Here is a 16555-nt window from a genome sequence, read left to right as displayed (position 1 = left end):
AGGAAAAGGGGAAAAAGAGGGAAAAAACTGGTCCCCTGACTTCCTAATGTAAACTTTTTCTTTTTTTTTTTTTAAATAATTTTGTTTTAGTTATAGTTGGATACGATACCTTTATTTTATTTTTATGTGGTGCTGAGGATCGAACCCAGCACGTGCTAACCACTGAGCCACAACTTCAGTCCCCTTTTTTTAGTTTTATAGAAACTAGAACACCTGGTAGTCTTCAAATAACATCAACATGTAACCAAGGAATTGCTAATCCTGTTCTCTAATTAAAAGAAGGATAATGTTTAACTTGCATGAAAATAATGTCTTATCTAAAGGATTATAGGACTGGCCCAGGAGCTAATGTCCTTTGTAAGCATAGGACCCTTCCACTAAAAGAAAGAAAAGCATGCCCTGAAGATGTGTAAATCAGTGCACAGCCTTCCTGTCCATCACCTCACTCTCCCTTTCAACCTCCTCACAAAACCCTCTTCACTTACCTAAATTTTCTGAAATGGCCATGAGGATGACAGTCTGGCTATTTTCCTGTTAACTAGTTTATTGTAATAAAACCTGATTTCCTTCCCACTCTCATCTCTCGAATATTGGCTGTTTTGTGGCAGGCAGAACCAAACCTTGTTTGGTGACAAGATGAATCACTCCTTCCTGGAGAAGTGATCAAGGAAAGAACAGAAGCTAAATGTTCTTGTCAACAATCTTGTGAATTAGAAGTATCCATTTTATGGATCTGAGAAAGTGAGAAGGCTTCCTTCAATAGGGATGCTCTTGGCAGTGTAATGTTTTGCTCTCAGCAGTGAACAAAAACTACAGATGCAATTAATTCTGTCAAATGATGTAGGAACTGTAGCTTTTAAATACTTGATTCTCATTTGTGCAGTGTTGGGCTTCAGTAGTACTATCACCTTTTGGGGATGTTACTTTTGTTTTAAATTTAATTCATTTCTGATTTCTTGATCACTTCCTACAATACTCTGGATCAGGACCTTTTTAGATGCTATGTTCCCATCCTTCTGGGAAGGTCCCAGCTTACCCTTTCTGGAATGTATCTCTTTTCCTTGTCCTCAATCTAGTAGACTATTGGGAAAAGTTTTTACAAAGATTTTCTGGGAACTATATTTTTAAAATGAGTGCATGTGGGAAAATACTCTCCAAGCATGGAGGGGGCTCTGTTTTTGCCTCTACTTATTTTTTATGCTCCTTGGGGAAAAGAAAATATTACAGGGCAAATCTCTTTACAAGTAGCTCAACAAGATGGTCTAAATACATAGTAATGAACAGAATTTTGTTTCATGGATTGTGACTTGAACTACATTAGACATAAGCTGGGCTGTGAACAATTTTGGCTCAATAGATGTTGTACAGGAATTTACCCAGTAAATTCAGATTTCTTCCAGCTAATGTTTTTACCAGGCTGATTCAAGCTGTGGAGCAGGAGTGGGAAAATACTGAGGACAGAGTCTGTGTTGGCTTGAGGTCAAGGCAGGGGAAAGAAAACACAGGCAGAGGTCTGTGTGAAATGTGAATCTGAGTCATGGAAGGAGAGAAGAAAATAGCATGTGTCATCCTGAAAAAGCTCTTCTTAGGCTGTTTCTTTTGGCTATAACTGCTGCCTCTCCCCTGGAGAGCTTCACTTGGCTCTCCATGATGCATTTTCAGACTTAAAAGTAAGCCACCTTCAAGAAATTCCCTCCTTCTTTCAAGAAGAAAAATACAAGGAAATGGAGAGTTCTGGTTTCTAAAGAACCTGGATTAGAATTTAAATGAACTCAGATAGTGCTCCAGCTGGGAATGGAACTGGGAATGTCTTCAGTCATGACCCAGTCTTGCTCCTCTGGCACCCCCTTCGGCACAGGAGGGGGACTGTATTCTTTAAAGTTGCCAAATCCCCACCACTGCAGTTTACCTAGAACACCACCGGTAGTGATAAAGTAGGCCTTGCCTCTCCACTTGGAAAGTTTCCTGACCACCTGCTCACTATTCCTAAGGCTTTTCTCTGGGCACCATTTAGAGACCTTCCTCAATGTATTACTATTATAATTTTTTTTCTAAATGAATTCTATTACTGCATTAATTTCTGGTCAATAAGTCCCAGAAAGATCCTATAGCAAATTGTAAATCAATATGAATCAGCATTTCAAAATTCACAAAGCCTTTTTTTAATGGTTTTATTGAAGTACATTGTACATATCATAAAACTTCACTATTGTAAGTGTATGGCCAATGGTTTTTCAATTAATTTATAGTGTTGTGCAATCGTTGTCACAGTGCAGTGTTAGAACATTGCCACACTCCAGAAAGCTCCCTATCAGCAGTCAGTTCTCACTTTCACTTTCAGTCTTAGGCAACTATCAATATGCTTTCTGCCTACTGATGGGCCTTTGCTGGTCATTTCATATAAATGGACTAACACAACATTTAGTCTGTTGTGACTGGCTTCTTTCACATAGTATAATGTTTTCAAGGTAGACACATTTGTAGCATGTTATCAGTGCTTTACTTCTTTTGATGGTTGAATAACCAGTCCATTGTATGGATATACCATATTTTCTCTATTCATTCACCAGTTTTTGGATATTTGGGTTGTTTTCAGCTTTTGTCTATTGTGAATAATGCTACTGTGAATATTTACTCCAGTACTGCACTGTCTTGATGACTGTGGTTTATAGTAACTTTTGGTGAGTTGCTGCATCTTTGGAAAGTGGCACCACCATGATTTCTTTTGCTGATTTTTGATGTAGCAGGCATTCATCCAGTAAGGTGCAAGGCTTTTTAGATCTTTCAGCTATTTCATGCCCTTCTTCAGCCAATGCAATGAACACAATAATTTAACCTGCAGTAAGATGCATTAGTGAGGTTTTCATTCTTTCAGAAGTGTTTACAACAAAGCATTGGTTTTTATAAAGTTTGTCATGTCTATGTTTAAAATACTAAATTCTCCCCGTTCTTTAAACTCTGATAATGCCTCCACTAAACTGGCTCCATAACAGGATTTGGAAATATTCTATTAAATAAGATACAATAAGGTAGGGGCTGGGGATGTGGATCAAGTGGTAGCGTGCTCGCCTGGCATGCGTGCAGCCCGGGTTCGATCCTCAGCACCACATACAAACAAAGATGTTGTGTTTGCTGAAAACTAAAAAAAAAAAAAATATTAAAAAAAGAAACAATAAGGTAAATGATAAACATCTCCAAAGCCAAGGGAAAGAAACCTTTGTGATACTTTCCTTTCTTACAGTTTTGCACAGATTTCTCTTGAGTTGGATAATTCTCTGATATTGATGTTAGCATCATTTACAAAATTCATTTTTAAATGTGAAAAAGTTAGAAAGCAAGTCTTCTAATTTCCTTTTTTTTTAGCCAATAAAAAATCCTAAATTTAAAAATTATAAACAAAATTTATTTTGGGATAAAATATTAAATTCTAAAAGAAATTGAGTTTCAGATAAAGTTGAAATATTTAGAAAAATTTCCAAGAAATTTAAAAAACAAAACAAAACAAAACAACAAAACAAAAAATGACTCTTGCAAAACAAGTCAACAAGCAGACCTTTTTTTTCTCGAATTCCTGCTCAGGTACAAGAACAATTTCAGGATTTCAGAAAAACCCACATATTGGATTATAAGGAGGTTTCAGAGATGAGAGCTGGTTCAAAAGAAAGCCTGAAAAAATACACTAAGATACTGAGGACAGTTAACCTCTGCAAACGCTCATATTTATACCTTTAACCTAGTACCTTGGAAGCACACACATTTCAGCAGCTAACAAAGCGATCATGTGTCATCTAGCCTCTTGAGAGTTCCAGAAAACTAGAATGAAAACTGCAAATAACATTTAAGAACTATTATAAATATCATTTTTACTTGGGGGATTTCCTGAAAGGGTCTCAGGGCCCCTCAGAATTCACCAGACCATATTTTGAGAATCATTGTCTTAGATTCTGCTCTAGTGAGGAGCTGGGGTAGTAGCTGTGACTAGAATATTCTCTGTGAAGAGAGGTAAATATTATGTAGGGGCAACTGTGATCAGTTCTAAAATGGAAAAGAAAGCAGAGTTGTGAGAGGTGGCACAGGGAGACCTCTCCTGGCCTGCCAAGTAAGCAGGCGGCTCAGAAAAGTGACCTTTGGACTGCGGCGGGCAGAGTAGGAGTCTACAGAGTCCCACCGCCCACGTCCCCGCGTCAGCCTCCAGACGACCCGGGATACAGGATAGGGGAGGGCGGGGAACCACCCTGGCAGTCCCCAGGGCGGCCGCGCGGTCATTCAACACCTTGGGTGTGTCCCGCCGCGCACAACGCCAGGACCCACGTGGAGCCGCTTCTTGGGGTGCCGCAGTGGGAGGGGCCGTGTGTCTGCAGTCTGCAGACCCTGAGGGGTGGCCGACCTCGGGCGTCCCTAAAGAGGCTGGCGGAGATAGCTAAGGAGAAAGGGGCTAAGCAGACTTACAGGCCACGAGAGGCTTCCTCAGGAGGACTCACAATTGCGTGGGCTCTGACGCTGTCATCAAAACCGCGAGCTTCAGACACCTGTCAGCTTCCACGGGGAGACTCTGTTCCCGTGGACTCTTGCGCCCTCCGGCGGCCTTTCCCGAGAACGACACTTTGTTTGAACACGCGGGACGCGAATAAAGATTTCTTCTTCAAAATACAGGAAGTGCCTACGGAGGCCGAGCCGCTGGGGGAGGCAGGGCATGAAGCCGGGCGGTGACCCGAGCGCGGTTGGCGGCGGAGATGAGCGACATCGTGGAGAAGACGCTGACGGCGCTGCCGGGACTGTTTCTGCAGAACCAGCCGGCTGGCGGGCCCGCGGCCCCCAAGGCGTCCTTCTCCTCGAGGCTGGGCGGCCTAGTCCGCGGCATTACCGCTCTCACTTCCAAGCACGTAGGTGCCCAGCGGGCCGGGAGGCCGGGGCGCGGGGAGGCCCGCGGCGAGGGTCAGCGCCCGCGCTCCCGCGGGGTTCAGGGGACTGCCTGTGTGGACCCGTCCTGCAGTCTGTCTGGAAGGTTCACTCTCTTACCCGGACTGACAGCAGAGAGGCCGGGTTTCTACTGCTGGCCCTGAATCTGACTCATTCCGATCTGGGGGCAAATTTGTTTAACCTCCGACCCTTTGGATGTTTTCTCAGTGTTTAAGTGGAAGAGTGCCAATACAAATGTTATGAGTTGTTGTGAGGACTAGATGAAATGTCAAAATGTGAAAATACCCCGTGCGTTAGAAGTGTCGGGCACTGTTCACTTACAAAGTTTGGTTCCCTGCTCAGTTTGCTCTGCTCCCCAGTCCCTTCTCCTGGTAGACATCATGGACCTTAACCTGCCACTCTGTGCCATCTGAGCCTGCTGTTGATAGCTCTGGGGATGGGTGAGCTTGAGGTTCTTAGGCTAAATCAGTGGGTTGGACCAAAGAATACCAACAATAATGCCACCCCCTTATTCTTCCAAACTAAAATATTTGCTGAGTAAGTCTGTGCTTCAGATGAGCTTTGAGAATGAGCAGTTATAATAAGTTGTTAAAATTCCTTTGGGGCTGGGGGTATATAGCACAGTTGGTAGAATGCTTGCCTTACATGCTCAAAGCTGTGGGTCCAATCTCCAGCACCAAAATAAATAAAGTAAAATAAAATAAAATTCCCATAGACTTTTGGTAGTTACATGGATTCTGTAAGATTCTGATTCAAAACCTCAAAGGAGTTGATATTTTAAAAACACGAGTTTTGTCATAATTTGTTCAACAGATACTTATAAAGCAAGGTTATGTGTTAGACACTGAGGACAAAAGTAAAATACATTCCCTCTCCCAAGGACTTGGTCATTCATTTTGGGTTTAGGAAGAGATGACTACAATGCAAGATAAGTGCAAGGAAAGAAGAAGAAGAAGAAGAAAAAAGCAAAGTGCTCTGAAAGTTTAAAAGGTAGTCTGAAACTGTAGATAGCTGTGTGGCAGTACTTCACTGGTAGTTCTGGGTTAACTGTCTAATGAACACCTGCTAATTTCATGTGTAATTTAAAGATAACTTTATATTAGCTTAAAATGGGGCCAGTTTTTAACTGCTTAAGGAGATATACAATGCAAACATTGAAAGTGACCACACTGGTGTTTTTGATATAAAAAGTGAGAGAAACAATGTGGGGAACCCACCTTCTTACCCTATGCAAAAAGTCTTCTTTAAGGGGAAGATGTGAGACTCTTATGCTGGCCAGAACATGGAAAATTTTTTTCTGCTTTCTCTCCACTTTTAGTTTTTTTTTTTTTTTTTAGCATTTTCAGCCAAATAGGTTTTTAAAGGGACAGTAATTGAGTGAAAAGATGAGAAATGGTAGGTTAGCCTGGAAACATTTATTCTCTGGAGGGATGATTTTTGAGGGTTGTAGAAATGAGTATCTTTAGGTAGATCTTAAGCACATAATATTTATAACTCACTTTTAAGATCATGTTTCCTTTTAATTATTATGTTTTATTTTTCCCTTGATAATATATTTACAGCTTGAAAAGACAGTTATTTAAGCATTTAATTATTTTCACTGTTTTAGGAAGAAGAGAAATTAATCCAGCAGGAACTGAATAATCTGAAAGCAACTGTTTCTGCTCCTACTACCACACTCGTAAGTTTTTATAGTCAGTGTCAAACATTTGGATTTAAAATCTGATCCACTATGAATGGATTCAATCTTGATATCTGACTGATATTTCTAAAATTTAATTTAATTATATCAAAATCAGTTATATATTGTAGCAAGTCAGACTAACTTAGGTTTTTTCATTGACTGGCTGCATTGGAAGCAGACTTGCCTGCCTTTGTCAAGTCGGGACAAATGTAATGGTAATTGCGGAAGAACAACAATCTTCATAGGACTCCAGTACTTATATTGTGTACTTGGAAAACGCTAAGGTATTATCATTTAAAAATATCTTTGGACCTAAATTGACATATTACAAATTTTTCTTGGTTTCTTTTTTTGGTGGTACTGGGAATTTGAACCCAGGGCTTCATTCATGCTGAAGCTCATGCTCTACATTGAGCTGTATCTTCTGCTCTTACATTGTAGATCTTTAATTTTGATACTATACCTTTTGGAGTATAGGTTGGCTGACCAAGTAGAATAATTATTTTCTTGCTATGAAACCTAGTATATGGCATATTAGTTAAATCAACTTCTAGTTGTTTTTAAACTTGGTTCTATATAATTTGATTTTTCAAACAGCATTCCTTTAGCAACTGTATTAGGAGGCTTCTGAATATGCAGGCCACTGTGAGGTTATTTCCACATAGTTAGATTAAAATATAGGCTTTTGTTGTTATCATTATTATTACTATTTTTAATTGACATATGATTTTATAACTTTATGGGATATGGTATGATAATTCAGTGTTTGTATGTTATGTGTAATGCCAGGTTTTAAAAAATTTATTTATTTTTGTGGTGCCTCTCAAATGCTAGATAAGTCCTTTGCCACTGAGCTGAATATCCAACCAGCTCTTGTTTCTTTTTAATGAGATTTTTTTCCCAAACAACATTTATTCAGCAAATATTTAATAAGTGCCTTTTATGTTTAAGTCACTGTGGGGATGGATGTTTTCTCTCCCCTCAATAAAAATATCAAGATAATCATTTTACATGAGCACATTAGATTTTCATTTTCTATAATTGGTATTACTGTATACAGTTTTTGTTGCTAAAAGATATAAACCTAGTGTTGGGTAGAACTTAAGATTAATAGGTAGAAGTTCAGGAGTCAGAATTTGGAAGGATGATGGTATAATGATGGCCATCCTGCTCTGGACATACCTCAGAGTAGTCTGTTTCTAAGGTGATCATGTAGAGGTAGGAAGACTGTTAGAGAAATTGTAAAGAGAATTCCTGCATTGGCAAATGTACTTTCTTCTCTAAATACAAGAAAATAGTAATGTAGGCAGTAATTTTGCTTAAATAAAGATCATTGTGACTTTAGGAAAACCGAGGTAAACCATTTGTGCCAAAGCTCACCTATAATCCCAGAGACTCTGGAAGCTGAGGCAGGAAAATTGCAAGTTTGAGGTCTTCTCAAAATAAAAAAAATAAATAAAAGGACTGGGGATGGGGATGTAGCTCAGTGATAAAGATCCTCTGGGTTCAGTCTCCAGTAACTAACTAACAAACAAACTGAGGTAATGTTACAAATTCAGAGTTAAAATTTAATGGCTTATGTTAATGCTTTCACTCCTAATTGATATAGAAGTCTTTGAAGAAGGACTTCTAGTATCATTTAAGTTTCTCTTCGTATTTAGTAGTCTTAATTAATATGTTAATTATCTTTTTCTGCTTTAAGTACAAGTGACCTATATTAAATCTCATTTCCCTAAGATTTTTTTTATGGTTTCTCATTGAGCTCTTTATATACAAATGCAACCTACATATGGAATATTAAACATTACCATCCTTGCTTTAAAATATTTTACTGTTTCCTAAGCATTTTGTAACTTAGTAATCCTATAATATGCTAACTCTATTAATTTTTAGACATTAAAACAAATGGAAACATTTTGTATTTTATTTCTGATTAATTTTTGCTATATATATTTATTTTATTTTTATTAGCTCTAATCATTTGCTGTAAATACTAGAAAGTAAATATTGTCATACTAATAAGACAAATGTGTAAATCTCTTAAAAATTTTGTTTATATTGTAAATATTGAAAGACCCCATTAAAAATTAAATATTGGAATGAGTATTAAATGCTTCTCAGTTCATAATAATTGTATATTTAAAAATACTTATAAAGTAGACTATTATAAATTATTTGTAGCATAATAATTCTGAAAAATGTTGGGGTGCAATTTGATTTTTTTTTAATATCTTTATTTTATTGATTTATTTTTATGTGGAGTTGAGGATTGAACCCAGTGCCTCAGGCACGCAAGACAAGTGCTCTACCACTGAGCTACAAACCCAGCCCTGCAATTTGATTTTTAGATATGAAAAATGTTTTCATTAGAAATTATTAACAATTTTTAATTTTTGAATGTTTTAACAAAGTATATTAAAATTGACATGCTGCATTTTAGATCCCAAGTAAGATTATGGATGAAATTTTATCAAGGGACCACATGTATCACATTATAACTAAAGTTTACACTATTAGCACATAGAAATAGTGATAGTTGGCTTATTTTGTAGAATCACTACCAACAAAATATTTGAAATGATTTTGCTAAAATTGATACTATTGGTAATTAAGATGGGGTTCAACTTTGATATTAGGTGATTAATTTTTCATATATAATTATGTTTTCAGTGCCAGAATAGAAGGATTTTCCTTTTAAATGAGTAGAAAACACACACACACAAACTTAGAACATTCTATTTCTTTATGTAGTGACTGGATATTTTGCATTTCAGAAAATGATGAAGGAATGTATGGTGAGACTTATATATTGTGAAATGCTTGGATATGATGCTTCTTTTGGCTATATACATGCAATCAAGTTGGCTCAACAAGGAAACCTCTTAGAAAAAAGAGTAGGTATGTATGTGTTTAAGACTTTCCTACTTTAATGATGCCCTTAAAGTTTCATCTACTATATAAAATGAATGATGGCAGGTATGTAGTATGTTTTTAGAATATGCATTATAATTTCCAAAGCCTGAAAAGATAATATTTCAGAAATTCAAAGCCTATTAATGAAAATTGGTTTTCCTAATTCATAGAATTATGAATAGTTACAGCATTTTGGTGATTAGATAACTAACTCTATATATTTGTCAAATCTCATTGAGCTGTAACTTAAAATCGGTGAATTTTCTTAAATGGGCGGATTTTTTTGAGGTAAATTATACCTTAAAAAAGCTTATTTGAAGAACTTTGTCTAATCTTATCAGTTTAATGGTTAGAAATGTTTCTTTATAAAATCAAAAACTTAAATTGACTAGAATAATTTTAAATATCCTGTTCTCACTTTCACAAATGTTAGCTATGAGGATTAGAGGTATCTTTTAAAAAGTTTTGTCCCTGTTGTCATCCTGTAGGGCTTTTAGGAAAAATTCTCTCAATGACTTCAGTCTTCCATTTCATAAAGGCTCAGTTTTATATCAGAATCTTCAGAAGGGACATGTTAGCATAGGGATGCGTTGTTCGGACTTGGGAGTCCTTTTTATTTTTGAGACAGGGTCTCACTAAGTTACTGAGACTGGCCTTGAACTTGGGATCCTCTTTCTTCAACCTCCTGAGTCCCTGGGATTATAGGCATGCATCACTGTGTCCGTGCCTTCTTCATAAGTTATATTCACCTGTGCTATCGGATGATGGTGAGGGAGTGATAGATGTCTGGGTTTACAGATTCTAAGATTGTATGCATAAAATGTTCCATTTGTTGAACTCCATTTCACTTCCAATACTTTTTTATCTTATAGATTTGTTGTGTTCTTTTCTTCAACTAGAATGTCCTCTGACATCCTGTTTCTCCCTTTTCATATTCCAAATCAAGTTTTAACAGTTCTAAGATCACCCAGGTGGCTCCTATAGTCTGTTACCTTATGGTGTTGTCTTTTCATATATGAGTGTCTTAGTTTCTGAACTAATTAGAAGCTTTCTAAAGGCAGGACTTTGTTTGTTATTAAAGTAGTCTTTATTAGTAATTTACTTTTCTTAAAATTTTGATTTTTTTAAACATATGAAAGTGGAATTTTATTCTACTAGTGTTTTATTTCACATAGACTTGCAGAACCCTTCTTGTCATATTCAGGGTCACCCTACACTTTGAAAATTCACCTCAATAAGAGTTTTATATGTCTCAAGTCTTTTTAAGTGATGTCACTCTTGTATTTGGAGTGTTTTTTTTTTATTTTTTATTTTTTTCCCTAAGAAGAAAAAGATAAAAAAGGAACTTTCAACAATTGTTGAGCATTTGGGGAAAATGAAAACCAACTTCATTTTTTTTTCATTTTAAGGAGAACCATGTTAGATGTGAAAACATTTGGAAATGTCCAAAATTCAGCTATAAGAAGAGACAGTGATGGCAGATTACAGGCAGAAGTCTGGTATTTCTTTGCCTCCTCTTCTTCTGATTTTTTTTTTGCTTCTCTGCCCTCATAATTTTTTTTTAAACTCTTCAAGTTTAAATTGTAGTTTATTCCCTTTGCATGTTATTTCACAGCACTTTTAAAAAAATATGATATCCTTCTTAGAGGTAGCTATTTTTTTGTTAAGGACTCTGGAAAACAGATCAAAAGAAATTAAACCTCAATTGTGAACTTTTGGCTTGAATGGCAAAGATGTTATGAGTAGAAAGTCTTCTTAGAGGTTGTCTACTTATAAAATTTATTCAGTATTCATAGAATAGATATGATAGATGTCCACTGTATGTTAGGTGCTGCAGTCAGACATATGTATTTTTTTCCATTTTGAGAATCTTTTGCAGTGGTAGAGTGGAGGATAGAGACAAACATAGACATTAGTAGTTACATTATGATGTCATAATTGCCTTCATGAAGGGATGCCACACGTTGTACTCATGTAGTCAGGCATAAGAACAATTATGAAAACCTCAATTTCCTTGGTTTCTGAGGCTTAGAGGAGAATGTGCTCATTAGATTTCATATGAGCATTCTGTAACGAAATCACTTAGAACCTGTTTAAATATTACATGGCTAGAGTTTAGTTAGAATTAGATTTGGTCCTGCCAATTTCCTTTGGCTTCCTTTGGCATGAAGATGGGCTTTATACTTGCTCTTCTTTGTTATTTGGCTGATTTCCATATTAGCACAGGCAGGAAATTTTGAAAAAAATCAATAAATGTTGGATAGTTGATATAATTATTTTGTGCAGCTATTGCTACATTCTGCGTTTTAGATTTATATGTAATTTTTTTCATTTTCAAATTTTATTTAAAATTTTTTCTTTTTTGTTGCTGGGTCTTGTGCATTCTCTATCACTGAGCTGTACCCCTAGCCTCTAATTTTTTTCTGTTCATTTATTTTAAATTGGTGAATTATAATTGTACATAAACGTGGGATTCACTTTCTATGTTAATGCATGCACGTAGCACAGTTTGGTTGATTTCATCCCTAATACTTTCCCTTTTCTTCCCCTTCTTCCTCCCTCTCTATTCTCTTCCTCTACTTTCATGTCTGTTCTTAAACTGTATAGAGCATTACACAGCATTGCATAGTTAAGACTTTATAAAAATGTATAATCAAATAATACTCACTTTCATCTCTAGCCCCACTACCCAGTTTGTACCGTACTCTCATTTTTGTTGGTGAATTATAGTTGTACATAATAATGGAATTTGTTGTTACATATTCATACTTGCACACAATATAACAATGTAATTTGGCCAATATCCATCCCCAGCACTTCCCCCTTTCTCCCTACTTCCAACCCTTGGTCCCTTTCCTCTACTGATTTCTTCCTTTGGTTTTCATGAAATATGCACCCACCTTTATTTTCCTTTTCCCTCTCTAGCTTCTGCATGGGAGAGAAAACGTATGACCCTTGACCTTCTGAATTTGATTTATTTTGCTTAATGTGATGGTTTCTGGTTCCACTCATTTTCCTATATAAATGGCATAATTTCATTTTTCTTTTTTTATTTTATTTTTATTTTATCATTTTTTATTTCTTACATACATGACAATAGTGGAATGCATTACAATCATAATTATATATTCACAACACCATTTTTCGTTAACTCTGTATATAAAGTATGTTTACTCCAAATTATGCCAATTTACATGAGCTATCTTCTTCTTTTCTTCTTCTTCTTCTTATTTTTGCATTACAATTCTTAATACACCTTTATACCAGAATTTATCATATCTCTGATTGTATATAAGGTATGTTCACACCAAATTCACATCTTCATACATGTATTTGTATAATGATGAGGGTTTTCTTCCACCATCCATGCTATTCCCCTTCTCCCTTCCTTTCCCTCCCACCCATATTCCCTATCTAGAGGTAATCTTCCTCCCTTGCCCTCCCTCCCAACCCCATTTTGAGTCACCCCCCCTTATATCAGAGAAGACATTCGGCATTTGTTTTTTTGGGATTGACTAACTTTACTTAGCGTAATCTTCTCTAATGCCATCCATTTCCCTGAAAATGCCATGATCTTATTCTTTTTTATTGCTGAGTAATATTCCATTGTGTATAAATGCCACATTTTTTTTTTTATCCATTCATCCACTGAAGGACATCTAGGTTGGCTCCACAGATTAGCTATTGTGAATCAATGCTATAAACATTGATGTGGCTGTGTCCCTGTAGTATGCGTTTTTATGTCCTTTGGGTATAGTCTGAGAAGAGGAATAGCTGAGTCAAATGGTAGTTCCATTCCCAGCTTTTCAAGGAATCTCCATACTGCTTTCCAAATTGGCTGCACCAATTAGCAGTCCCACCAGCAGTGTATGAGTGTACCTTTTTCCCCCCGCATCCTCGCCACTATTTTCATTAATATCTGATTAATCTTTCTATTGTTTCTTTTTTTTAATATTTTTTTTTTTAGGTGTAGATGCACACAACACAATGCGTTTTTTTTTATGTGGTGCTGAGGATTGAACCCAGGTCCCGTCCATGTGAGGAGAGCGCTCTACCACTGAGCCACAATCCCAGCCCCTCCATTGTTGCTTTTAGGAAAAAAAAACCAAAACAGACTCTCAACTGTTACAAAAGGCAGCATGTTACATACACTGTCTCTTATACAAAAGAGCATATTATATGGGTTATTCTATACTATAGTTTTAAAAAATTTTGATGGTTTATCATCTGTTTAAATGTTTTTTTAATTGATGCATTTATACTTTATTTTGATGTTGTCATACTTTTATATAGTTGCATAATTTTCATTGGGTGGACATTATATATTTTTTTCAATTTGGTCCCTCTTGGACACATGGATTGTTTTTGACTTTTACTTATAAATGATGTCGCAGTAGATAATATTATACATATATTATTTCATAATTATGAAAGCTTATCTTAAATGAGATCTCAGAGTCATTTTTGCTGAGATTCATGATCTTTAGGAAAATATTTTCTTGCCAATGAGAGAGCATATATCCACATGCATCAGATACTCTTAGTGTATACTATTGAATGAAAATATTTTCTTAAAGATAGGATTTAAACCTGTAAATCTTCACTCTGGTACTGTTGCCTCATCTATTCTCCTGGGATTGAACTGATTCAATTTTTAAGTTATATTTTGAGACAGGGTCTCACTAAGTTGCCCAGGCTGGCCTTGAGCTGTTTGTTCATCCTCCTGTCTTAGACTCTTGAGTCCCTGGGGATTACAGGTATATGCTGCTTTACCTCATCATCCTGGGATTTCTAAGGCCAGCTTTGATGTTTTCTCTGGTGGAGAATGCTTTCCTGTGATTCAAGTGAATAGTGTTGAATAAATAAATTTTAGTATCTATTAAGTCAGACATCTATTAAGTGCCTTATCTTTTGAGATAGTATTTATCTTCATTTTAAATGAGAAGCATAAGGCTTGGAAAGGTCAAGTCATTTGTTCAAGGTCACAGAACAAAATGGTGGAGCCAGAATGTGAACCTAAATTTCTGAGTCAAAGTCTTATATTAATATTATTATTTTATAACTCAATCTTAGTCATATCAAATTTACTTCATAATCATAGCTATTATTGTTTGCTTTAAAATTTTTTCATTTTATGAGATACATAGTATTTTCCCCTGTTTTTTTTTTTAATTAAATTTTTTTTTTTGAGTTGTAGGTGGCACAAAATATTAATTTATTTATTTTTATGTGGTGCTGAGGATCGAACCTAGTGCCTCACACGTGGAAAGCAAGCGCTCTACCACTGAAGTATACCCCTGTTCTTTGATTGTTTAAAAAGTTAGGATATTCTTTGTAATGGATAGAATCAAGGTTTTCTTGAGATGATCTTTGGAGTTTTGGGCCTTCATATGGGTGACTTGTGAACAAGTGAGTTCTCAGCATCTCATAAGAATTAATCTCTCTGGGGTTTTCCTAATCTGTTTTAGTATCTATTAAGTCAGTTCTAATCTGGTACAGTTTGGTTTTTTTTTTGGTCTTTCTCTCTTATGATTGTGAGAGAAATAACTCTGCTTCTCTGTCAGTGAAGATGTTACTATCAGTCATGCTGCTGCTTCTTGGCTGTGAGAACAGTTTCTCCTGTTGCACAACAGAGACAGTATTGATCCTAGGTAATGATGGAAATAGTTAATATTAGGTTCTCTAATGACATGTTTGAAAGAGTTGAATAAAAAACAATGGTAACACATAGAGAGACAGTACACATTGTTTGACTCTGACTTTTTGGGTTTGAATCATGTCTACACCATATAATAGCTGTAGGCCTTAGGAAATTACCTCTTTTTTGGTCTCATTGTTATATTGGCATAAGAATAATACCTACCCTTATAGTGTTGATTCAAGAATTAAATAAGAATTAAATAATTATTAAATAAGAACTTAAATTATTAAATTAGAATTAAATAAGAATTAAATAATTATTAAATAAGAATTTAAATTATTAAATAAGAATTAAATAAGGTACTTGACCCAGAGTTAACTATCTAATAATGTTATTGTCAACATGAAAGGTGACACAGAAAATGGCATGAATTATGTGGATTCCAGGTATACGACATTTGTTATGCTGTTAATGTATTTCCTCAATCCTAAAATATACTTTTTGATGTTTTAATATTATTAAAATAGCAATGCTTATTTCAGCCAATGAATACATCTAATTGGTAGACAGTGTTTCTTTCCTTTGCAGTTATTATTCATTCAACAGTGTGTTTTTAATAAGGTATTGTGTGTGTGACTGAATATATGATTTACATTATGTGGGCTGATATTAGGTGGCTTATTTAGTAATGCAAATAACCAGAAACTCACTAATAATTGCAATAATTATTTGTTTTTGAATAATTATATATTTGGCTATAAGATAGAGAATGTTTTGATTGATAGTATAGAAATTTCATAAGAGACATAGAAGGCATATTTTAATGTTATTTAAATGCTTTAAGTTGGCACTCATCTGTGAAATATGTAATTTTTTTTTTGTACCAGGGATTGAACCTAGGGGCACTTAACCATTGAACCATATCCCCATCTCTATTTATTTATTTATTTATTTTTAATTTTGAGAGGTCTTGCTAAGTTAATAGGTAAGTTGCTGAGGCTGGCTTTGAACTTGCCATCCTCCTGCCTCAGCATCCTGAGCTGCTGGGATTATAGGCATGAGTTACATGCCTGGTGAAATATGTATTTTGAAAAACTTCAGGATGAAGAATACCTGAAATTTTTGTTACTGAAGTGTTTTAACCTCATATTTTCAGTTTGTTTTTATGTTTACCTCTAACTGATTATTTGACTAAAACTTGGAATTTAGTATTGCTTTGTTTAATTTCTTGGGGAAAATTTTCTTTGGAAAAAAATTTTTTTTATAGGTAGTAATTAGACCTTTCCTTTTAATTTTTATGTAGGTTATTTGGCTGTTTCTTTATTTCTACATGAAAACCATGAACTGTTGCTTCTCCTTGTGAATACAGTAGTAAAGGTACCGTATTGTAAATTGGT

At 35.6% G+C, this 16555-nt stretch overlaps 1 protein-coding gene and 1 long non-coding RNA gene across 2 annotated transcripts in view; one reads left to right on the top strand and one right to left on the bottom strand.

Annotated features, from left to right (window-relative positions):
* Positions 1 to 2138: 2138 nt before the first annotated feature.
* LOC144377741 (uncharacterized) lies at positions 2139 to 4702 on the bottom strand. The gene is made up of 2 exons (XR_013438783.1): positions 4450 to 4702; positions 2139 to 2836 (listed from the first exon to the last, which is right to left on the bottom strand). It is a non-coding gene; the product is annotated as an uncharacterized LOC144377741 (long non-coding RNA).
* Ap4e1 (adaptor related protein complex 4 subunit epsilon 1) overlaps positions 4634 to 16555 on the top strand; it is a 62457-nt gene continuing 50535 nt past the window's right edge. The window contains exons 1-4 of the mRNA XM_078049621.1: positions 4634 to 4883; positions 6530 to 6601; positions 9379 to 9502; positions 16462 to 16535. Of these exons, the coding sequence (XP_077905747.1) occupies positions 4734 to 4883; positions 6530 to 6601; positions 9379 to 9502; positions 16462 to 16535 (420 nt within the window). The 5' untranslated portion in view covers positions 4634 to 4733. The remainder of the gene's footprint in view (positions 4884 to 6529; positions 6602 to 9378; positions 9503 to 16461; positions 16536 to 16555) is intronic.

This window comes from Ictidomys tridecemlineatus, chromosome 5 (genome assembly GCF_052094955.1).
Source record: "Ictidomys tridecemlineatus isolate mIctTri1 chromosome 5, mIctTri1.hap1, whole genome shotgun sequence".
Taxonomy (NCBI): domain Eukaryota; kingdom Metazoa; phylum Chordata; class Mammalia; order Rodentia; family Sciuridae; genus Ictidomys; species Ictidomys tridecemlineatus.
Note: the sequence above shows the minus strand (reverse complement) of the source record. Positions and strands in the feature narration are given on the sequence as shown.